Source organism: Ovis canadensis, chromosome 1 (genome assembly GCF_042477335.2).
Source record: "Ovis canadensis isolate MfBH-ARS-UI-01 breed Bighorn chromosome 1, ARS-UI_OviCan_v2, whole genome shotgun sequence".
Taxonomy (NCBI): domain Eukaryota; kingdom Metazoa; phylum Chordata; class Mammalia; order Artiodactyla; family Bovidae; genus Ovis; species Ovis canadensis.
In genome coordinates, this window is record NC_091245.1 from 272,480,059 (window position 1) to 272,504,733 (window position 24,675).

At 39.4% G+C, this 24,675-nt stretch overlaps 1 protein-coding gene across 18 annotated transcripts in view; it reads left to right on the plus strand.

The window, feature by feature from the left end:
- TTC3 (tetratricopeptide repeat domain 3) overlaps window positions 1-24,675 on the plus strand; it is a 125,611-nt gene that overhangs the window by 83,531 nt on the left and 17,405 nt on the right. For all 18 annotated transcript variants that reach the window (XR_011252227.1, XM_069568025.1, XM_069568032.1 and 15 more), the window contains 7 exons: window positions 94-167; window positions 2,729-2,893; window positions 6,025-7,072; window positions 8,031-8,096; window positions 10,472-10,621; window positions 21,675-21,814; window positions 24,129-24,197. Coding sequence is in view for 17 of the 18 variants with exons in the window: in XM_069568025.1 (XP_069424126.1) it covers window positions 94-167; window positions 2,729-2,893; window positions 6,025-7,072; window positions 8,031-8,096; window positions 10,472-10,621; window positions 21,675-21,814; window positions 24,129-24,197 (1,712 nt within the window). In the remaining variant the exon portion in view is untranslated. The remainder of the gene's footprint in view (window positions 1-93; window positions 168-2,728; window positions 2,894-6,024; window positions 7,073-8,030; window positions 8,097-10,471; window positions 10,622-21,674; window positions 21,815-24,128; window positions 24,198-24,675) is intronic.

Genomic DNA, 24,675 nt, shown 5'->3' on the forward strand with positions numbered 1-24,675 from the left:
TATATTGGCAATTTTTGTGCATATTTATATGAGCATTCATCAGTTTTAGTGGTAAAAGTGGAAAATCATTGTCATTTTTGTTTTTTAAACCAGCCTATGTTAGTTGGATCTGGAACACCTTCAGTCACACCAAACAATGAGACTTTCACTTCAGGTGAAGACCATATGTAAGCACAGTCTGAAAATTTTTGCTTTTATTTTAACTTAAAAGGTATATTAATCTGTGTCCTTTAAACTTGTCTTTTTTTATTTCCCTAACTTCTCTGCCTCAAGACATGCATCTGTTGTAACAACCTGATGTGACCCATTGTGGTTGATTTATATAGTGTGGGCTGTCGGTGTTAAGAATTGATATAAACTGTATTAAAATCAGAGGGTTGATAACATTCACTTGATAAGGTTGAGAACTTATTACTGTGTGCAGGATACTGTTGGAAAATCCTAGAAAATACTCTCTAAAATGTTCAGTGAAGAGAATGTCCTGTTGATAATTACTAGGAAGATATTTTGGAGGCTCTATGTGATATTACGGTTCAGCCTTAGGTATTAGCGATTTCCAGTGCATCTGATTGTTGAAACTGACTTTTCAAGAGACAGGTAGATACAAGAAATAAAACTAGTGAGTAGCAGTAAGTTTTTTATCTCATACTCCTTTATGGACCAAAGACCCACAAATTTCCCCCCCCACATTTCTTAAATGAGTTGTAGTAACAGTTGTTTTGCATATTTTCTTGGACTCTTTCAGTGAGGGAGTTGTTTTAAGTTTAAATAATAACAGCCTATATTTTGATAGCACTTATGTGCCAGGCACTGTTTTAAGAGCTTTTTATGTATATATAAACTCATCTATTCCATTCTTCTTTCTTGGAGATAAATACTATTACATACATTTTACACATAAGGATGCTCAGGCACAGTGCAGTTGACTGTGCCCAAGGACACCAAGCTCATACTCAGCAGAGCCAGAGTTTAAACCAGCAATCCAGTTTAGAGTCCACACTCAACACTGCTCCAGCTTTGCAGCATGCTAGACTCTTATACTCTTTTTAAAAAAAAAATTTTTTTTTTAAGTACCTTTTCAGTTCAGTTCAGTTCAGTCGCTCAGTCGTGTCCGACTCTTTGCGACCCCATGAATCGCAGCACACCAGGCCTCTCTGTCCATCACCAACTCCTGGAGTTCACTCAGACTCACGTCCATTGAGTCTGTGATGCCATCCAGCCATCTCATCCTCAGTCGTCCCCTTCTCCTCCTGCCCCCAATCCCTCCCAGCATCAGAGTCTTTTCCAGTGAGTCAACTCTTCACATGAGGTGGCCAAAGTACTGGAGCTTCAATTTCAGCATCATTCCTTCCAAAGAAATCCCAGAGTTGATCTCCTTCAGAATGGACTGGTTGGATCTCCTTGCAGTCCAAGGGACTCTCAGGAGTCTTCTCCAACACCACAGTTCAAAAGCATCAATTCTTTGGTGCTCAGCCTTCTTCACAGTCCAACTCTCACATCCATACATGACCACAGGAAAAACCATAGCCTTGACTAGACGGACCTTAGTTGGCAAAGTAATGTCTCTGCTTTTGAATATACTATCTAGGTTGGTCATAACTTTCCTTCCAAGAAGTAAGCGTCTTTTAATTTCATGGCTACAATTACCATCTGCAGTGATTTTGGAGCCCCCAAAAATAAAGTCTGACACTGTTTCTACTGTTTCCCCATCTATTTCCAATGAAGTGATGGGACCGGATGCCATGATCTTCGTTTTCTGAATGTTGAGCTTTAAGCCAGCTTTTTCGCTCTCCTCTTTCACTTTCATCAAGAGGCTTTTTAGCTCCTCTTCACTTTCTGCCATAAGGGTGGTGTCATCTGCATATCTGAGGTTATTGATATTTCTCCTGCAATCTTGATTCCAGCTTGTGTTTCTTCCAGTCCAGCGTTTCTCATGATGTACTCTGCATAGAAGTTAAATAAGTAGGGCGACAATATACAGCCTCGACGTACTCCTTTCCCTATTTGGAACCAGTCTGGTGTTCCATGTCCAGTTCTAACTGTTGCTTCCTGACCTGCATACAGATTTCTCAAGAGGCAGGTCAGGTGGTCTGGTATTCCCATCTCTTGAAGAATTTTCCACAGTTTATTGTGATCCACACAGTCAAAGGCTTTGGCATAGTCAATAAAGCAGAAATAGATATTTTTCTGGAACTCTCTTGCTTTTTCCATGATCCAGTGGATGTTGGCAATTTGATTTGTGGTTCCTCTGCCTTTTCTAAAACCAGCTTGAACATCAGGGAGTTCACAGTTCACGTATTGCTGAAGTCTGGCTTGGAGAATTTTGAGCATTACTTTACTAGTATGTGAGATGAGTGCAATTGTGCCGTAGTTACCAGTCTCAGTCTCACTTTAACTTAAATTGATCACCATTGTAATAAAACCTTTCATTTTGCTTTTTAACACGTTACAATTAATACAACATTGATTTTTTTTCTAAACCAGAAGTTTAAAAAAAAATTACTGTTGATAACATGAGTAAGTATTAATAAAAGAATTTACTCAGCACTCAGGTGTCTCTTGACTAAAGTTGTGAAAAGTTAACTTTTCTGCATTAAATTCTCTGGTAGTGTGTTTTTGCATCCAAAAATTGAATAATATGTTATCTTTGTTCCAATTTAAATGTTATTCTGGATCACCTAGAAGTTTATTACTCACAAGAAAATCATTTGTTTGTTTGTTTTATCAGCAAACGCAGTTTAAATTCTGCGGGCCCCTTTGTAGTGCCTGATCACCTTCGGCAGGATGTAGAAGAATTTGAAGCTCTGTATGAACAGCATAGTAATGAGTATGTTGTCCGTAATAAGAAGCTGTGGGACATAAACCCAAAACAAAAATGTTCAACTCTATATGAGTAAGTGTCCTAACATTCCAGCTGTTATATTGAGGCTGCCAGTAAAAGATCTTAAGTTGTTTTAAATTTGTGTCCCTTTCCATTTATTAAAGAATCTGTGTTTGGCTCACAGACTCTGGGGAAGAAAAGTATTTCTATGGCTTTTGGTCATGTATTATACAAAGTTAATTGGAGATTTTTAACTATTAAAGATTTTTTTTTAGAACCCTAATGTTTATTAGTTGTGTCGGTTTGCGCTGCTAATGTAGATTCTTTGTATTTCCAAAACTGTCCTAGTGTGTCCTGATAGGAATGATAAATGAAGCTTCCAGTGATAATCTTTTATCATGAATTCCACAGTATATATTTGACAGGGAATAGTATGATTATTTGCTCTCATTGTCTTTACATTGATATGATGTAGTTGTTTGGTGTCTCCTAAGCCTGGTGACACTTCATGTGGCTTGGTGAAGTGTTACCCTTCACTGGGAAGGGATACCAGGATCTGGTGACTACTGCTGAGAGAGCTGTCCAGCTGGGATGTAGTACAGATACAGAGCCCTGTATCTCTGTATTGTACTGAAAACTTGGCCTCCTGACATTCATCTAGTAAAAGATTTCCTTCTAAGAAACTTTGGGCTGAATTACTTTTGGTTTGAAAATGTGAATGTGAAATTAATACTAGGGGACTTCCCTTGTGGTCCAGTAAGGTTAGGACTCTGCAGGGGCCACGGGCATGATCCTTGGTCAGGGAACCAAGATCCCACATGCTGTGTGGCCAAAGGAAAAGAAAAAGAAGTTAACACTAAAGTCAAGTCTGAGTGGAGTGGATAGAGTAATAGATTTCAGGAAAATCTAAAAAGCTTTTGCCTTTTTTTTTTTTTTTTTAAGCTTGGCATTAAGAAGTAGTACATGATGCTTTCTTTAGGAAAAGAAGTTGAGGGGCCGAGATCTGCAATAGAAAATTAATTTGTAAGCAAACTCCTGGAAAACCCATCACTCATCTGTAATTTGGTTATTTTTTCTATTTTTCTCAGTTGCATTATTCCTCTTCAGTTTAGTTACATGCTCTTGGATCCCTCTTCATAGTTTTTCTTCAGAGGTGAAGTGCTGAACAAATCATATTCCCAGAGAGCTGGATGACAGCCTGGAATCAACTGTTAAACTGTACTGTTATTGTTGTTCAGTCGCTCAGTTGTGTCCGTCCCTTTGTGATCCCATGGACTATAGTCCGTCGGGCTCCTCTGTCCCCGGGGTTCTCTAGGCAAGAGTACTGGAGTAGGTAGCCATTTCCTTCTCCAGGGGACTATACTAGTATTTCTTAAAACATGCTAGCCTTTGCTTCAAGCATCTAAACTGAAGCTAAACTGTAGTTTTCAGGAGTTTGCATCTTAAAGACTACATTACCTTTATAAGTGGGAAGAAATTAAGTAACTTTATGAGAAGAAAATGGGTTGATTTGTTTGTATATTTTGAAATGAAGTTTATATCTTATAATAGGAGTAAGTCAAGAAGTTACAGGAAGTCATACCTCAGAACTTAATTCTTTTCTTTGAATTTAAAAAAATTAAACATGTAATGATGATTGGCTTGAAGATTATTTTTTAATTGGCCATTGGGTAAAAGAAAAATGAAACTAAACTTTTGTATCTGAAAAGAATGTTAGAGTAGAAAGTGTAACAGACATGGAGTTAAGATATTGGGATAACTGCTTTTTTAATTGACTTAAATATTTTACTTTAAAGTAAGGGATTGGACTGATTTGTTTTCAGTGACCCCCTTCGTTCTAATGTTTTATGATACAGATAGTTGAAGTATACGGTATTCTGCATTCAGATAGTATATGGTATTATCCTATACTATTGTAGTATATGGTATTATACTATACATTGCAGATAGTATATCTGCAATGCCAGTAGTATATGGTCTTCTGCATTCACTTTTTCCTAAAACAGTCTTTAGTAGTGTTAATCAAGATTTATTAACCAGTTAAAGTGGAAGGTTTCAAAAAAAAAGTAGAAAATGTGATCCTAGCATGTAGCTTACAGATAGCAGGAGAGTGAAATTGATTGTAGGTTGAATCACAGTGTGTTGCAAATAAAAATAACTTTGTGAAATAAGAATCATGTTTTTTCTCCCTGTCAGTTTTTGCCTACCAAGAAGAACATGGTGGTTCTTGCTTGCTTGTCGTGCTTTCTTCCAAGAAAGAGGCAATTGGGTCCTGATCTTTAATCTGCTTCTTGAAAAAAAGAGAAAGGAATCATGAGCATGTAGAAAACAGTGGTTTTTCAAAGGGGCATACCTGGAGCACTAGGACGGGAATGCCTTCTGAAATATTTTTCCCATTTCTGCCCCTTGGCCCCGTGCCGGCAGCAACATGCACGGGCACTGTGGCAGTCCATCAAGGACCGTTGAAGACACTAATGGTCATCGTTCAATTATGAAAATATGCATACACATATTTTCAAATCATATCTGATAAGGGGCTAATTCCCCAAATGTATGGAGAACTGAGGCAACTCAGTAGCAAAAAAAAAATTCAGCTTAGAAATGGGCTGAAGATTTTAACAAACATTTTCCCAAGAAGACATACAGATGGCCAGCCGGTACATGAAAAGATATTCCAGAGACTTCCTTGGCAGTCCAGTGAGTCTCCGCACTTCTAATGCAGGAGGCGTGGGTTTGGTCCGTGGTCAGGAAGCTAGATCTACATGCTGCAAATAAAGATCTCACATGCCACAACTAAGACTGCTGCTGCTGAGTTGCTTCAGTCGTGTCCGACTCTGTGCGACCCCATAGACGGCAGCCCTAGCCAGATAACTTTTTTTAATCCAAAAGCAAGTATTTAAAAAAAAATATATATATATAGAATATTTAATCACAGTGTATAAAAAATAACCTTTTAGTCTTCTTTTTTTCCAAAACTTCTAAAGAATTATTTTCTGAGGAGTAAACTTAATTTATTTATAGTATCATTGATTTCAGTTAGCCTTTCTCAGATTTAATATGAATATAATGTGTTTGTTGAGGAGATGTTCAGGTCAGAAATAAAGTAGTATTTTGCTTTGGGGGAAATTTTGAGAAATATTTTCTTCAGAAAAGCATGTGTAAGTACTTCCTTATAATAACATATGTAAATTTTTCTTGCCTAGTTATTTCTCTCAGTTGTTGGAGGAACATGGTCCCTTGGACATGAGTAACAAGATGTTTTCTGAAGAATATGAGTTCTTCCCAGAAGAAACTCGACAGATACTAGAAAAAGCAGGAGGTTTGAAAGCGTTTCTCCTGGGATGTCCTCGTTTTGTTGTGATTGACAACTGTATTGCATTGAAGAAAGTTGCATTACGGCTCAAGAAAAAGAGAAAGAAGAAAAACATTAAGACAAAAGTAGAAGAAATTTCAAAAACAGGAGAGTATTTACGAGTTAAACTACCACTGAATCCAACTGCTAGGGAATTTAAACCAGATGTAAAGTCCAAACCAGTGTCTGACTTACCTTTAGCACCAGCTTCTGAGGACATGAAGCCTCAGCATGCATCTGCTAATTCTCCCCAATCAGCTCGTGACACTGGGAAGCCAAAAGCAGTTTCCGATAATTCTTCCAGATCAGTTTCTGAGGATGAGAAGCCCAAAGGGATATCTTCTGATTCTCCCAGGCCAGTCCTTGAGGAGACCATTCACAAGCCAGTCTCCTCTAATTCTCCCAAACCAGTTCCCGAGGAAGTGAAAGCGACCTATTGGCCTCGACCCCAGTTGGTCACAGGATACTGTACATATCTTCCCTTTCGAGGATTTGACATTACCCAGACACCACCAGCCTTCATCAGTGTGTTACCGACTTTGCCCCAGTATAGCATTTACACCCCCCTGGCCAGCGTTCCTACTGAGTATCACCTGCAAAGACCAATACCAGTGGTGCCGTCTTTTGTAGCCAGTGACATAACGGAAGTGCATTTTGAGGCTCATCATTTCAGTGCTGAGAATGCCCCTGGTAACCAGATTGCCTCCAAAACACAGATTCTTGAGGAATCTTTGGAAACACCAGTGAAGTCAGAGTGCAGCTCTGATGGTGCTGATATAGCCCAGAGTGAGGCTAGCGGAAACGAGGACTACTGTGGAGATTCTGCCAAGTGGGAAGTAAATCCAGAAAGCACCAATAAAGTAACAAATATTCCAAGTACACAAGTGGTTGCTGTACAGGTAAGACTAAAGTGAGAAAGTTTTAATATCAAAGTTAAATTTTCCTCTTCATTTTTCATTGTCATTATATTTACTAAAATCCTTTAAAATAATGGACTTTATGAACCCTTTTGTAGGGCATGACTGGTAATGCCAGAAGGAATTTTGAAGTGTAGTAAGTAATACCCTTTATCCTATCCAAGTTTTGCACCAGTTGAGACATAAAGCAGTAGAATCAGCAGATGGAGCCAAAGCACCGCCTTGATAATTAATAAAAGTGCAGTAGGATGATGTGGCTCTTTTCTCTAGAGAGTGTCTGTCCCAAGACTGAAACCCATGACTTAGCAGCTTCCCTGCCTCGTTCACAGCAGTGCTGGACTAGAAGGCCTTCCAACTTGGGTGCTTGCCCCCAAGACAGTGCAAGGAGTAGGAACGGGAAAATGTGCTCTCTGAACGGGCAGCTCTCTGAACCAAGAGAAAGAGAAAAAAGAAAGAGTCAGGGCTGCACATGCTCATTTCTTTCCATCTGGTTGTGTCCTGTGTTTCCCTCACTCTCAAACCAGTGGGGGAGTGAGGGAAACACAGGACACAGCCAGATGGAAAGAAATGAGGGATAGGAGTAAATGTTCCTTCCTAGCAAGCTCAAGAATAAGGTTTCTCTGTAGTTAGCTTTATAAGGCATGAATGCATGAAACCCTTACTGGTTATCCTGCTACTCATTAAGTTTTTTAAAAGCTTTCTAGAAAGCTTTGAAAAATTATGTTAAGAGTAATGAACCAAAATCACTTTCACTTTTACGAGTTCCAAATGATGCTTTTTCCTGTTCCAAACATTTGTAGAAAGCATAGAATGTTATCTAAACTGGCAAAAAAATTAAAACCTTGAAAAATTATGGGCATGTTTCAAAATGTTATCAAATGATGGATTTATTTTACTAGAGCGTTTGAGACAGATTGAATGTTCTTGTCTTGCCCCAAAGGTGTCTTGGAATATAACACATCAGGAAGTCAATACTGAGCCATATGGTCCTTTTGAGGCACAACAGGTGAGTCAGAACTATATTAAACTGTTTAAAGTTTTAATTTTCATTACTTTAACTAAATAGGAATCATGAACTTAGAACTGTTTTGAAGCGAGTTATTCATATAAAACATCATAGAATAAGCCTTGTTGTTTAGTCACCAAGTCATGTCTGACTCTGACCCCATGGCTTCTCAGTCCATGGAATTTCAGGCAAGCATACTGGAGGTCGGTTGCCATTTCCTCCTCCAGGGGATCTTCTCCACTCAGGGATTGAACCTGCATCTCCCGCATTGGCAGGCAGATTCTTTACTGCTGAGCCACCAGGGAAGTAGAATAAGCTTTAGAACATAACAAAAAAGTTATTTATTTTTATTGTTCAAATTTGGAAAAGAGAGGGAGAGGAAAAGTTTTTTTCTATCCTAACGGCTTTATTGGTTTAACTGGTATAATGAACTTGTATTTATAAATAAAAGCTTATTCACATGAATAATACAGAAATTATTATAAAAATCTTAAACACTTTAAGGATGATTCAGTTAGAAAATTTATTAATATAAGTACTATGTAATAGATCTTAAAGGGAAAAGTCATTTGATCAACTCCATAGTTGCTGAAAAGGTATTGGATAAAATTCAAATTTTTTTCTTGACTTAAAACTCATAATCAAATGAGAATAGCTAAATACTTCTCAGCATGCTTGTATCTTTCCCTTTTAAGCCAAACCCCATCATCCTGCTTAAATGTATATCATCATTAATATTTATTATTATCCTGGAGATATTGGTTGATAAAAGTAGAGAAGAGAAATAAAATTTTAAAGGTGGAAGTGTAAAATATCATTATTTATAGAGGCTAAGACTGTGTCCCTGTAAAATCCAAAATGATTGATCAGAAACCAATACCAAAATGTAAGAGAATTTAGAAATACAAATGGATAAAATACCTTTCTGTATGTAAACAACCCATTCCAAAACATAGTAAAGGAAAAGATTTCATTTTTAGTAGTATCAAAAAATATATTATCTTGTAAAAGAAAACTTTGAAATGCTACTGAGAGACACACAGAATACTTAAGTAAATGAGAAATGTTCAGTGTACTTGAATAGGAAGACCTAGTATTACAGGGATTGGCTTTCTAAAGATTTTAATTTAACACAGTCTCAAAACAGACATGAATAGAATGCATGTTATCTGTTGCTACATAACAATGTCTCTGTCAGCAGTTTAGGGCATATGAATTAATTCATAATACCAAGCTGAATTGAGAATTAAAATAGAAATAACTAAGATCTGAAACCATAAAAGCTTGCTCATGGGTTCATCATCTAGTTGATTATTTATTTACTTTTTTTTTTACTTTAAAATAATTTAGACTTTTAACTTAATTTTTTAAAATTTTTATTTTTACTTTATTTTACTTTACAGTACTGTATTGGTTTTGCCATACATTGACATGAATCCACCGTAAACATGAACTGTATTCATAGTGCCGAACTTTCAGTCTGGACGACATAAACAGCAGACTGGGGTGTGTGGTCAGCTTGGCCATAGTTCACAGTTCTCTGACAATGAACAAAATTTCAGAACCTCAGTTCCCTGCCTTTGTACACTTGGGAGATGCTAACGTGCTGTAAGAGATGCAGGGGATGGGAAAGGTGGGCCAGGTGTGTGCATCTGGCTTAGATTCCCAAACCTGGCTGCCGGAGCCCTCGTAGCTGGGCAGAGCAGTTGCCTGCAGCTGAGAGGAGCTGCCAGAGTCTGACAGGTGCTCTGTTCACAACAAGTGTGTGACTGACTGCTGCCCATCTCAGTAGGATAAAAGGCTTACAAATACATAAATGCTGCTTATTGCTGGCCAGCATTTCACAGTACAGTATGACTTCTGTTTGCTTTATTTTAAAGCTGTCCAGGAGACAGTTACATACTGAAAATAATTTCTTGATAATATTTTAAGTCATCTTTTAAAAATAATCAGCAACCGTCTATTTGAAACGCTATAAAAGTAAGGCCAAAACTAATATGTCCTATTCATATCTAATGCATGCATAATATTTGCGGTTCTTAAAGCCAGTAAATAGTTCTTGATGTTAATTGTGGAGGATGACAGTCATATCAGACTAATACTGAACCCTTCTAAAACAAATATTCAGAGCTAATTATGGTGCATATTGGAAAGTTTCCTTATGAATTCCAATAACACAAATAACTTTTCTAAAAAAAGAGCTGACTTTTCTAAACAATGTAAGGGGTTTTAAATTCTTGAATTATGACATTTTCCTTGTAAATTTTCATCTGCCTTATATCCTCTTTTGTTTATCTGAAGAGACATTTCAGAACAAGATCAGAAATAGGTTTTTAAAACTACTTTTAACAGGTAATTTTGTATTACATTTGTAGGGAGGTATTTCACAGGTTGAAAAGGAGTACCAGGTTTTACAAGAGCAGCTTAAGGAAGCATGTGAAAATTATGAACACAGCAATGTCAGGGGCTCAGAAGAAACCAAGGACTTGGAAGAAAAGTTGAAAAGGAACGTTGAAGAAAATAAGGTAATCCTGTCTGAAACCTCTTTTCAGTAGCATGTAGCATCATTCAGAGAATTGTGCTTGTGTAGCCTCTGTTAGCTGAGCTACTGCATTGTTGGCTAAACAGAGGATTCTTTCTCACTGTTGCCTGTTTCAGTTTTTATGACATTAGAGTGACAGTGTTTTTATTTGCAGTGTTTTACAACCTCTACAAGTTGTCATGTAAGAAAAGTGCTGTGAATCTGAATTTTCATTTATCTATAACTTGGTTTCCTTGATTAGCTAAAACTATTTCCAGGTAAGTTCCAAGTTAAATTCTTCTTCATAGTGAGAGTAGCGGTGTAGCACTAGAGGTTCCACGTGTGAGACCTGGAGACAGACAGGCTGGGTTCAGATCCAGGCTTAATTCTATACTAGTTCTGTTCTTGGGCAGACTGGTGTGTGTGATGCGTGTGTAACATCTCTGCTTTAGTTCTGTAGTTTGGGTAATAATTGCTCCCATTTTATGGGGTTACATTGTTACTCTCTTTTTAATTTTCAAATTTGTTTTATTTGTTTTTGGTTGCACTAGGTCTTCATTGCTGCCCATGGGCTTTCTCTGGTTGTGGAGAGCAGGGGCTACTCTGCATTGAGGTGCTCAGGCTTCTCACTGTGGTTGCGCAGGCTCTAGGGCGCAGGTGTTGTGGCGCACCAGCTTAGTTGCTCTGCGGCACATGGAACCGTCCTGGACCAGAGACTGAACCCACACCCCCTGCATTAGCAGGTGTATTCTTTCCCACTGTACCACCAGGGAAGTCCTCATTGTGGTTTTGATTTGCATTTCTCTCATGAAGAGTAATATTGAGCATCTTTTTATGTGCCTGTTGGCCATCTTAATGTTTTCTTTGGCAAAATGTCTATTCAGGTCTTCTGCCTTTTGTTTAATTAGGTTGTAAAAACTGAAGTCTTTGTACAGAGGTGAAAAGGGCCTGTTAGTCCATTTAATAAAGGAAGAATTTGTTCCAGAAGTCTGAGTCATTAGCTGAGGTCACATATTAAACAGAAGAAAATTAGCTGTGGGACCTTAATCAATAAACTTACTTGTTGAGATTTAAGTATACCCAGAAGAAAAGGGTTGTTTTGTAGAGCTGACCGTTATAACACTCCTTAGGACATGTTTTCACTTGGGATGAGACTGGGGAGATTTGAAAAATTAGAAGGAACCAGCCTTTCTGCTCAGTTTCCCAGTTGAATGAAATCTTTCTGATTAGAAAGAGGGGGAAATGAACAAAAATAAAACCTTTCACAGAGACTCATAGAACGCTAATTTGGATAAGCTACTTGGGGGACTTAACAAAACATTGTTGTAAACTTCATATTGTGTCAGGAAAATTCAGTTTTAGTAAAACTGTATGAGAATGCCTGTGTCCACCCAATTAAGTGATGCAGACAGATGCAGACACAACCACTTGATTTGAGGTGGTCATCTGGTGAGTGAGGGCTTCCCTGATAGCTCAGTTGGTAAAGAATCTGCCTGCAATGCAGAAGACCCTGGGTCGGGAACATCTGCTGGAGAAGGGATAGGCTACCCACTCCAGTATTCTTGGACTTCCTTATGGCTCAGCTGGGAAAGAATCCGCCTGCCAGGTCAGGGAGACCTGGGTTCAGTCCCTGGGTTGGGAAGATCCCCTAGAGAAGGGAAAGGCTACCCACTCCAGTATTCTGGCCTGGAGAATTCCATGGACTCTATAGTCCATGGGATTGCAAAGAGATGGACACAACTGAGCGACTTCCACTTTCACATTTCACTTTCTGATGAGTGAGGTTCCTTTCTTTCTGGTAGAGGCTTGTCCAGCTTTATAAGCTCCTGGTTTGACTGGGTCCTGTGTTTGTGCAGTTCATCAAGACTTCTTTGTACACGGGACCAAGAAATGTACAGTAAATGAGCACCCAGGGAGTAGGGCTGTGAGAGAGCAGCAGCTTTAACCAGTGGGCTTGGGCTCTTGACCTATTCTTAACTTTGCTGAGACTCTGGGCCTGGTTCCATGGGGTTGTGCTTAAGAGTAGTTAGTCCATTTTTTAAAAAGAGCCGTTGTTTAGTCCCTCAAGTTGCAGACCTGTTAGGCTATTAGATTTTCCGTGCAAAATGTTTACCTGTTTCCTTTCAGGATAAATTGTTCACCTGAGTTCCTTAAGTTGTTTATAGAAAAGAGCAAGTGAGATTTAGCTGTGATTTTCTTTATTAATTACGATTATGCTCATAATTCACTCATAGAAAAATCTTTTATAAATGTAAATTTTTGCTTTTGTTGATTTTTCTCTTGGCCTTTGACCCTCTCGATCACTAAGGTTATGAGTTAGTATTTTTACTTAAATTTTCTTGATTCCACGTTTAGCTGTAATTCCATTCAGTTCAGTTCAGTCACTCAGTCGTGTCTGACTCTTTGCAACCCCATGAATTGCAGCACGCCAGACCTCCCTGTCCATCACCATCTCCCGGAGTTCACTCAGACTCACGTCCATCAAGTCCGTGATGCCATCCAGCCATCTCATCCTCGGTCGTCCCCTTCTCCTCCTGCCCCCAATCCCTCCCAGCACCAGAGTCTTTTCCAATGAGTCAACTCTTCTCATGAGGTGGCCAAAGTACTGGAGTTTCAGCTTCAGCATCATTCCTTCCAAAGAAATCCCACGGTTGGTCTCCTTCAGAATGGACTGGTTGGATCTCCTTGCAGTCCAAGGGACTCTCAGGAGTCTTCTCCAACACCACAGTTCAAAAGCATCAATTCTTTGGTGCTCAGCCTTCTTCACAGTCCAACTCTCACATCCATACATGACTAATGGAAAAACCATAGCCTTGACTAGACGGACCTTAGTCGGCAAAGTAATGTCTCTGCTTTTGAATATACTATCTAGGTTGGTCATAACTTTCCTTCCAAGGAGTAAGTGTCTTTTAATTTCATGGCTGCAGTCACCATTTGCAGTGATTTGCTTTATAGAGAAGAGAGAGGCAAGCTGTAGCAAACCATGCTTAAGAACTCGGGCAGTACAATCAGACTGCCTGACTGGTGACCCCAGCCCCACCACTGAGTGGCTTTGGCACCTAAAATAATTAACTCAGTTTCTTTGACCCTCAATTTCCTCATTAATAATACAAGCTATACTTCATAGTTTTGTGAGGACTCACAGTGAGTGGTTGAAAAGGGATGGGGGAGTGGCTCAAGATACGTATAGTAGGGGAAAGAATTGCCCCACCCAGAATGTTGTAGTGCCTTATTGAGAAAAATAACTTATTTACAAAGCATTTGAAGAATGTCGAGCATTTACAAAGTATCAGTAAAGATCTGGGCTAGCTATTGGGTGTAGCTGATAGAGTTTGATTTTCATGAGCTAGAAATGGCCTTTAATAATTAGCCTAGCTAATTCTCTGTTCCCTGCCAGAGGAAAATAGCAATTCTAAAGCCAGAATCTCCTGTTGTTCTTAAAGTACCCTTGTTCATAGTGAAGCAACAGTTAGAACTGGACATGGAACAACAGACTGGTTCCAAATAGGAAAAGGAGTACATCAAGGCTGTATATTGTCACCCTGCTTATTTAACTTATATGCAGAGTACATCATCAGAAACACTGGGCTGGAAGAAACACAAGCTGGAATCAAGATTTCCCGGAAAAATATCAGTAACCTCAGATATGCAGATGACACCACCCTTTTGGCAGAAAGTGAAGAAGAACTAAATAAAGAGCCTCTTGATGAAAGTGAAAGAGAAGAGTAAAAAAGTTGGCTTAAAACTCAGCATTCAGAAAACTAAGATCATGGCATCTGGTCCCATCGCTTCATGGGAAATAGATGGGAAACCGTGGAAACAGTGACAAAGTTTATTTTGGGGGGCTCCAAAAATCACTGCAGATGGTAATTGTAGCCATGAAATTAAAAGACGCTTGCTTCTTGGAAGAAAAGTTAACGATCAACCTAAACAGCATATTAAAAAGCAGAGACATTACTTTGCCAACAAAGGTCCACCTGGTCAAAGCTATAGATTTTCCAGTAGTCATGTATGGATGTGAGAGTTGGACTATGAAGAAAGCTGAGCGCTGAATAATTGATGCTTTTGAACTGTGGGGTTGGAGAAGACTCTTGAGAGTCCCTTGGACTGCAAGGAGATCCAACCAATCCATCCTAAAGGAGATCAGTCCTGAATATCCATTGAAAGGACTGATGCTGAAGCTGAAACTCCAGTACTTTGGCCGCCCAATGAGAAGAACTAACTCATTGGAAAAGACCCTGATGCTGGGAAAGATTGAGGGCTGGAGGTGAAGGAAAAGACAGAGGATGAAATGGTGGGATGGCATCATCAACTCAATGGACATGAGTTTGAGTAAACTCCGGGAGCTGGTGGTGGACAGGGAGCCCTAGTGTGCTGCAGTCCATGGGGTTCGAAAGAGTCAGATACGACTGAGCGACTGAAATGAACTGAACTGAACTTGGAACTGACAGGTCATAACTGGGTGCCGTATTGCTCAGAACATATGCCCAGCATATGTTCTCTCTCTCTCTTTTAAAAATTCTTTATCTTTTTTTTTTACTATACTGGGTCTTCATTGCTGCATGGACTTTCTTGAGTTGCAGCAAGCGGGGGCTACTCTCTAGTTGTGGTACGCGGGCTTCTCATCGTAGTGGCTTCTCTTTTTGCAGAGCGAGGGCTCCGGTACTTGTGGTTCCTGGGCTCCAGAGCACAGGCTCATTATTTGTGGCACAATGACTTAGTTGCCTTGAGGTATGTCAGGTCTTCCTGGACCAGGGATCAAACCAATGTCCCCTGCATTGCAAGGGGATTCTTAACCACTGGGTCACCAGGGAAGCCTTCTGTTTTGTTTTATCAAGGTAAAGTTCACATTTAACCATTATAAAGTATGCAGTTAAGTTGTTTTCAATATTTTCACCATGTCATATAATCACCACCACCATCTAACGCCAGAGTTGCTTTCGTCACTCCAAAAAGAAGCTGTATTCTCATTAGGCAGTCACTCCCCCTCTTTTGAAGATCGTATGTTCTTAAAGTGCTTTGATGAGATTTGCTTATAGCTAAGATGGGTATTTAGTTAGCATTGACTCTTAAAACAGTCAAAATAATTTTGGCCTAGACGAATTTATGGAGTAGAATCTGAAACTTTGTGCTGTTTCAACAGAATCTTGGGTTCCTGCCTACCCAAACTTCCTCACCCCACATGTGCAGAGAGGTGTGGTCCTATTCAGTCGTGGTCCTTGCCAAGTTCAGCTCTTTTCTAATCTAGCATTTATGGAGCTCCTGTTATGTACCATACACAGTCGTAAATGTTTTAGCTGTATTATTTTATTAAATCTGAAAGCAATTCTAGTGCACTAGTGTGTTCCAGTATGTAGCATTGTCTCCATTTTACTGATGAGGAAATGGAAGCTGGACTCACTAAGGTGTCTCACTCCAAGTTGCACCAGCAGTAAGCGCAGGAGAATAGGTGGTGAGTGTCAGGCTCCAGATCCATTAAGAGAACGTCGATTCCACAGCCAGTTGAAAAACACTTCCCAGCACTCCATGAACAGTGTATCGGTTAACTGATGCCACAGTAATGCTGAGTAAAAATCTCAGTGACACATGACAATAAATATCACATGTGTGAGTCTGTGAGTTAGCCGATCCTGACTGAGCTTGGCTGGATGGCTTCACCTTTGGATCAGCTAGGGCTCCACTGTTCCTGGCTGTGCTTGCTCACGTGTTGGGGTCATCTGGCTATAGACCGATCTACGGTGGCCTCAGCTGGGGCAACAGGGGCAACTCCTTCTGTTCCGTGTGTCTTTCATCTTCCAGTGTGAGTCCAAGAGCAAGCAAGAACCAGCCCTGCTAATACCCGATCAGGCAAAGCAAGTCCCATAGCCGGCTGAGGATCAAGGGGTGGGAAAAGACTCGCTCCTGAGTGAAGGGAACTCCAGGGTCCCACGACGGAGGGTGTAGATGGGGGGAGGGTGCAAGATGGGCTGTGTGTGCCATCCCTCTGCCACTGTAGGTTTGCGCTGTAACTCATGAACACTCAGCAGTCACCACGAGCTTGAAACCCCCCTGTGGTTGGTTGTTACTCCATCTCCAGCTTCTTCTCTGCCGGTTCTCTGCATTGTCTTGTACACTGGGTAGTGGAGCTTGTGTGGTTTTCTCACTTCTGGACCTCTTCCCAGCACTGGTCCTTCCGCCTCAAGGGCCTTCTCCATCCCCGTGCCTGGTTCATCCCTCATCCTTTGGGTCCAACTCAGGCGTCACTGTGAAGCAAGCAGTCACTGACAGAACCTCAGCCTTGAGTAGAGGCCTTTGTTACTGTGGTAGTGATAATGACCACCTCACTGTATTAGACAGTAATTATCATTTTGTTAACATCTTTATTGAGATGTAGTTCACATGCCATAGAATTCACCCCTTTAAAGTGTGTAGTCATTGTTTCCAGTATAGGCACAGAGTTGTGTAGCCATCACTGCAATCCACGTTTAGAACGTTTTTATCACCCCAAAAGAAGTCTAACCACTGCCAGTAACTCCCTGTTCTCCCTCCCTCAGCCCTTGGGAACCACTGATTTACTCTGTGGACTTGCCCCTTCTGGGTGTTTTATATAAATGGCATCACACTTAACTATACGTGGTCTTTTGTGAGTGCCTTCTTTCACTTAGCTTAATGTTTTCAAGGTCCATCCATGTACATCGGTCCATATAACATGGATCAGTGCTTCATTCCTTTTTACTGCTGAATAATATTCCATCACATGCTGTATCACATTTTATTAACCCATTCATCTGTAAATGAACATTTGAATTCTTTTCATTTTTGACTGTTACAAACAACACTTAAATATCTGAGTACAAGTTTTTGTGTGGACACATGTTTTCATTTCTTTTGGATGTATACCTAGGAATGGAAATGCTAGGTCATCTGTTAACTCTATATTTAAGAGTTTGAGAAACTACCAGACTATTCTAAAACAGCCACACCATCTTATATTCCCACCAGCAGTGTATGAGGGATCCATCTCTCTGTGTTCTCATTAACACTTTCTATAATCCATCTTTTTTATTTTAGCTCTTCTAATGGGTGTAAAGTGGTTTCTCATTGTAGAATGGTTTGTGTTTCCCCAAAGGCTAATGGTGTTGAGCACCTTATATGTGTTTAATGTCTGTTTTTGTATATTTGGAAAGTGTGAGACATGTCTGTTTTAATCCTTTGCCTACTTATTAATTGGATTTTTTGTTCTTTATATTGAATTAAGAGTCTTATTATATATACACAAACACACTTATGTATATATGTATTCTCAGTACAAATTTCTTATTAAATATATCATTTAGAAATATTTTCTCTCATCTTCCCATATTTGCAGATTTATTTCTCCTATGCCCCATTCTGTGGGTTGTCTTTTCACTTTCTTGATGTTATGATTTGCAACACACAAGTTCTAAATTTTCAGTGTAGTCGAGTTTCTCTAATTTTTCTTTTGTTTCTTATGCTTTTGAGTTCATAGCTGAGAAACCACTGTCAAACCCAAGATCAGCAGTATTTACTCCTATGATCTATAGAGTTTTATAGTTTTAGCTCCCCCACTTAGGCCTGTGATCCACTTTGAGTTAATTTTTTGTGTATGGTATAGTAATTATCTTTCATGCATATTTTCCCCACTATCCTCCCCCTGCGAGTGAGGACTGTTTCTTAGCCATCCATGGATCTCAGTGTGCAGACTAGGTGCTCTGCCAGTGTTACCCAACAGTGTGTACTTGGGCCCCTACAGAACTGAGTTTACTGAATTGTGTCTTCATATTCCATCAGCCTGTGGAAAGGTCATCAGGCCTGTACGTTCTATGATGATTGTTACTTTATTTACTGCTAGTATGTAGTGGAAGGTAGCACTCATTCTTTCATTTGACAGATATTTATATTGGATGCTCCTTAAGTGCCAGGCTCTGTGCCGATCTTCCAGGACTTTTATGTAGCACCCTCTTCGTGAGGCCAGGTAGGCATGGTGGTCACCTCCATCACAGTAGTGACTCAGCAAATTGAAGAATCAGCAAGGTTACAGCAAGAGAAGTGTGAGTTGATCTGTCCCCAGGCTGCAGGAAATGTCACCGAACTGTTGAACCTCTTCTTCCTAAAAACAGTTGGCCTGCACATCTCAAGGCCACTGAAGTCAAACCTACTCCTGAGGCAGGACTTGAAATTCAAGAGGGACCTGGGCTGGTCAAAGGTACTTTCATGGCATTGAATCTGCTTGCCAGGAACATCCGAAACCCTGGTGTCTAAAGCTGACGAGGGTGGAATGTTCTAAGTCAGTGCCTGTTTTGACTCGAAGCTGTTATTTCCCAGGGAATCTGTGTAGCTTGGCTCCAGGGTACCCTGTCCTCTCTGAAGAAGGAGACCCTGAGTTTCTGTGGCTGAACCCTTGTCCTCAGTGACCTGGCCACATTCTAAGCCTAAGCAGGAAGGTCAGATTATAGGGAACCTGGTCAGAAGTGGGACGTGAAAGGATCCCTAAAGCAAAAATGAAATTGAGATACCAGTAAGCAGTCATTGATACTAGTAGAATTTCAAACTGGAAAATATTAAAGTTTAAACTTCTTTTTTTAGTTTCTTGTAAATATTTCTCCATCCTGACTCGCACAGTAGTTGTTAGAAACAGTAGTCCAGAGTTTATTTTATTTATAAATGACTGGCATTTACAGGCATGTGCACTACCTGTCTGCTGACATTGAAGAGATGACACTTTGAAACACTGGAATGAAACTTTTAGAGAATTAGTAGGTTCAGAAGAAGTTTCAAAAGGCAGCCCTTATGTAAGATAGCTGACGGAGAAGGCTGTGTCTCAGGTGGTGGTGTACCTAGCCACCCAGAGCCTCAAGATACAGCGTTTCATTTCTCTTTGTCACATGGCCTGAAATTCTGACAGATATTGCAGCCCCCCAACCTTTATCACCAGACAGAGATAACACATTTGTACTTTAAAAAGCAAACAGACAAGTATTGGACTTGCCAAATAAAACATGCGTGCTGACTCTTGTGTAGATTAGAGAATCGCTTAAGCTAAGGAGTGAAGTGTGAATACTTCCAGACGAGTTGAAGTAGGTCTTTTTAGCACTGTGCTGCCTTCAGACGTGCTCCGGGTGAGAGATTGAAAAGGAAGGAGAGGAGAGACGTTGTGGAAGTGTGCCTGGGCGCTGGGCAGGCCCTCAACTGGGGGGTAATTAAGTCAGGGGTCCAGAGAAACTCGAGGGTGCAGAGTAAGGAAGGGCCCCCAGTGGGTGGAACTGAGTACCAGAAGGAAGGCGGGAGGCTGTGAAGATGGACATGAATCTTTTCAAACCTGACTCAGAGGCTAGCCTTTGCTTTCCTCTTTGTCTCTCCAGCATCGCATGTTCTGCTCCAGCACCCCCGTGGAGATTTATTTCTTCCTCAATCAAATAGACTCATGGTCTGGGAATGTGCCCTCTTTAACACTGTAGACCTCATTTTGTTCAGCTTACAAATGGAACTGAGAGCTTCTTGGAAGAGAAATGTTGGCTGTTTAACTGATGTTTCTAATATAACTTTCTATGGGGAAGTGCATTCCAAGTTACAGCCAATGAACTGGTGAATGTACTTTGAAATTGTAGTATGTTAATAGGTGGGAGTTCCCCATGTTGGGAAAGGTGTTTGGGGAGCAGAACACACCTGACTTGATGGTGTGCTAACCTGTGCTAGAAGAGCCTGTTGGCAGATGTGTAAATCAACAGGACTTAGCAATACGTTACTCCTTTCTCTGTGGTTGTGTTGAAAGGTAGTTATTTGTTATTTCCATTTAGTATTTTATTCCTTGGATGTATAGTCTTTGTCAGACACCTATAAACTTCTCTGTCCCATCAAAATAATTGCAGGTTCAAAATTATTGAGTTCTTAATATATATTTTATTGTTTACTTGAATTTATTTTGAAATACTTACCTAGGTTGATTTCTCTCCTGTATATCTTCCATAGTCTCCCGTTTTGTTAATAGAATTTTGTTTAGTTATTCATCCAGGGTAGAGATAATGTCGCCTTCCACTTTACATCATATAGCCACATAATAACGGTCTTGTTATCCGTCCTAGTCTTCTAAAGTGTCCTTAATTTCTTTTTATCATCCCTTTAGTTATCTCTGTCATCCTCATTGTCTCTCACCTGGGCTAGTGCAGTGAGATTTTATCTTCTTCTAATACAGAGTATTTGACACTAAAGATTATAATTCCTAATGGGCTGTGAAGTCAGTTTAATGATGGTGACTAAAATTGTTCTTAATAATAGAATAAAAATATAGGAAAACATCTCAGAAAGTAAGGGCAGTGTTTTCAGCTTCGTGTGTGTATAGATGCATACATGTATGTACATAATGCTGGGGATCATGATTAAAATCTATTTGCTGTTGTGGGTCACAATAAGAAAGTATCAGAGAAAGTCAAGAAAACAAGAAAGCTGCTGTTCTTGTCTAACCTTTATGTATTCTCTTTCCCCTGATCTGCCTCTGTGTCTTTCAGTTATTTTTCTAAAATAAGAATCTCATTATCTCACAACCCTGCTGAAGAGCCTTCACTGGCTTCCTGTTGTCTGCAGGATGAGGGCCGCACTCCTCAGCATTGCTCATAAGGCCCCTGATCATTATCCCAAGGTGTCCCAGGCGCCTGAGGTCCTAACATCCACCTCGTACCATTCCATACAGACATGCCTTTCTCTTCTAACCTTCTGCCTCTCCATGCCCACTACTTGGAATCCATTCTCTGTGTGACAGCCCCATCTCTGAAGACAGAGATCAAATTGTACTGATTTGGAGAATCCCTTCCTGAGTACCAGAGCATCTGCCGTGTCTCTGCCCGCCCTCATTTGAGGGCTGAGGCCGTGTATTGTGTGACTTCATGTCCCAGGCTCAGCTGGGGTAGCGCGTACAGCCAGCTCCTGAGTGTGTGTTCCAAGGAACTGTAGTCATTAGTTAAGCTAGTTCACCACCGCAACACTAGTCTCTTGGGCTCTTTTTAAAAAGAAAAAAAAGTAAATCTTCCCATTTATTTAGATACTTTCTAAAATGTTTTTAGATCTCAAAGACAGAACTAGATTGGTTCCTTGAAGATTTGAACAAGGAAATTAAAAAATGGGAACAGGAGAAAAAAGAAATCCAAGAAAGACTAAAGGCACTGAAGAAGAAAATGAAAAAGGTGTTGAATGCCAGCAGAATGTGAGTAACACTTGAAAGACAATGATTTTCATTTATTTTTAATTTGGGTATATTTTGGCTTATTTTATCCTTTCTGGTATTCAGTTTCAGACTATCAAGTAAAGTGAAAATTTTTGACACTGTTCTCATTTCATTTTAAAGAACATCTGTTGGGAATTACCTCACCTACAGCTTTTTCTAAACCTCTCATATTTATACATAAATAAAAGTAGGACTGCAAGTCTAAGAACTTACTTCTGGTCTGAACACCACCTCTTTCTCTGAACATTATCTTTGACCCCTTTTCTTTGTTATAAAATGAGGGGACTTGTCTAGATCTAAGGTTTTTTCCAGCACCAAGATTCTGTGGTGATCATTTTATTTATTACTTCCACCCTGAATCTTTAAATTAGTAAAATTTGGTCCTGTAATATGAAGCATTCAATAATATACATTCAGGCAGTTGTCATATGGGCTAGGTTTGTTTTAAGATTCTGTGCAATCCATTCCTAACCCCTGTTTCCCTAAATAATTGTATGACTCCTCAGCTTAATTGCTACCTACTGTTGAACAAAATACCTGAAGCTTGCTGGCTTAAATTAACTTAATTTTAATTTGATCCAGATCGTGCATTCTGGGCTGTTTTGGCTGGGCCACACTTCTGCTGGTCTTGTCAGTGGTTCCCCCTGTGGCTGTGTTTAGCTGGCAGTTGGCCAAAATATTTTGGCCTCTTTCTCTCTATGCAGTTTCAGGGCTTCTTCCGTTCCACGTGACTTCTTCATGTGACTTTTATCTCCAGCACAGTAGCCACACCTCCTGTGTGATGGCTGAGAGCTTCCAAGAGTACACAGGTAGAAGCTGCCAGGCCCTCTGAAGCTTCAGGCCCGGAACTGTCAGCATCACTTCTGCCGCATTTTGTTTCGGGCAAATTGCAGGCCTGGTCCAGATTGAAGGGCGTTAATAAGGGGAGGCGTGGTTCCCTGGGACTCCACTGACCACACTCACTGTTCAGGGCATTTATGTTGCCCTGTGCATTTATGTTGCACTTGCTGTGCCCTGTGATCAGGTGAATTTCATTATGAGTATTGCTAACCTTAACCTTTGAACAGTTTTTAAGTAGTCATTTATAAAGCATGATAAAATGGAAAATACTGCATATGTCATTTGATTTTGCTCAAAGTTTCATTAGAAGAACACATGGAAATCTAAAAAGCTTTTTACCTCTTACTGTTTGAGCAAGTACAGTCTTAATTTTTAAGCTTACTCAAAAATTCTGGCGTATTTATATTTTAATTTTTTCATATGTTTAGTTCAGACATACTATCAAACTAGACAAAATAAATGAAACTGAGACTGTTGATAAAATTTTTTTCTGTGCTATCATAAAAATCATTTCTGCTGAGGAATAACTTTTTATTGTCTTTTCACTTTATTAGTGTATTTCTTCGCCTTTTTCTGTTGTAGTTTAAAGACAGGCTATAGGCTTCTTTATGCTTTTTGTACTTTCCAAAAAAAGCTAAATTTTTATATTTAGATCTTAAAACTTTTTGGATCCCTTAGAGAACAACAAAGGTATATGAGGTTATTTTATTTATTTTTCTATGCTTTAGATCACAGTTGGTATTCATTAAGAAATGAATGGTCACGAGGAGCTCATGGTAGGTGCGGTGATGCAAGTCAGAGATAATTGTTGAAGGAAGGCAGAAATTCCATGAAAAGCTACCCAGTGTTGAAAACTTAGAGGAACTGTTTTACAAAAGAACTGAAATGGCATTTAAATCGGTAGTTTGCGGAAACGGGTTTTTATCCAGCAGAGATGACTAAAAAGGTGTGAAGGAGAGCATGAAAGAGGCAGAACTCTCTTGGTACAGGGCATTGCTTATTAAGAATCAAAGATTTACACACTTTGTTTTGAAGAATTATCCTACTGTGTGCATGCGTGTATGTGTATGTGTAATTGGACTTCAGATTCTGGCTTAAAAAATAGAAGGCTGTTTTCATTTTGAGTGAGAACCTATGTTACACTGGTGATTACCCAACACCTTATTCCTCTGTCCTATGTTGAACCACCTGGATGGAGGTGCTCCTGACACAGGACTGAGACGGGGTCTGTGCTGCAGACACGCAACGCAGAGTAAAGAAAAGGCGATCTGCCCTCCAGGGGTAGAAGGGAAATTTTTCCAAAAGGAAAAGGACCCAAATTCTTTGCCTATTTAGAAGATACTAGAAATGTAAAGAAATCAAGAAATGTTTGCATGGATGTATTTACTGTGTGAGATTGTGCGTTTAAAAATCTTTGAAAATTGATTAAAATTTGGTGATTATGCTTTTGCAGGTATACACAGGAAAACGATGGAAAGGAAAAGGCACTTGAATTACTTCTGGATCAGTCCCTTGAAATCAGGCAAATTAAGCTTAAATTTATTTTTATATCTTACTGTATTATTAATATCAGAGGCACAGTCTGAATATAGTTAGACATACAAATATATTTTTGCTTATATGTTTCTTTTAAATATTTCTCTTTTTAAAAATTGTTTTATTATTTATATTAATTTATTCTTTAAGTATTTTTATTTTATGTTTTCTGCTTTTAGTTCTCATTGACAGTATAAAAAGTCCTAAATTTAGCATTGTTCATTACTCTTCATTTCCTTTGAATTAACCTGAAACTAAAAATGTATTTTAAGAACTTACATTACTTGAAATAACAGTCTCAACTATTGTAGTTCATTGCTCTACAATTAAAAAATTACTAAAGAATGTTTGTTATGAACCTATAAAAAGTTTTCCTTTTAATCTTTACTACTGCAAATAATGTTTGTGCATACTGGAAGCCAGTATATAAAGTTTATTAACATAATCAGATTAAACTTCACCTA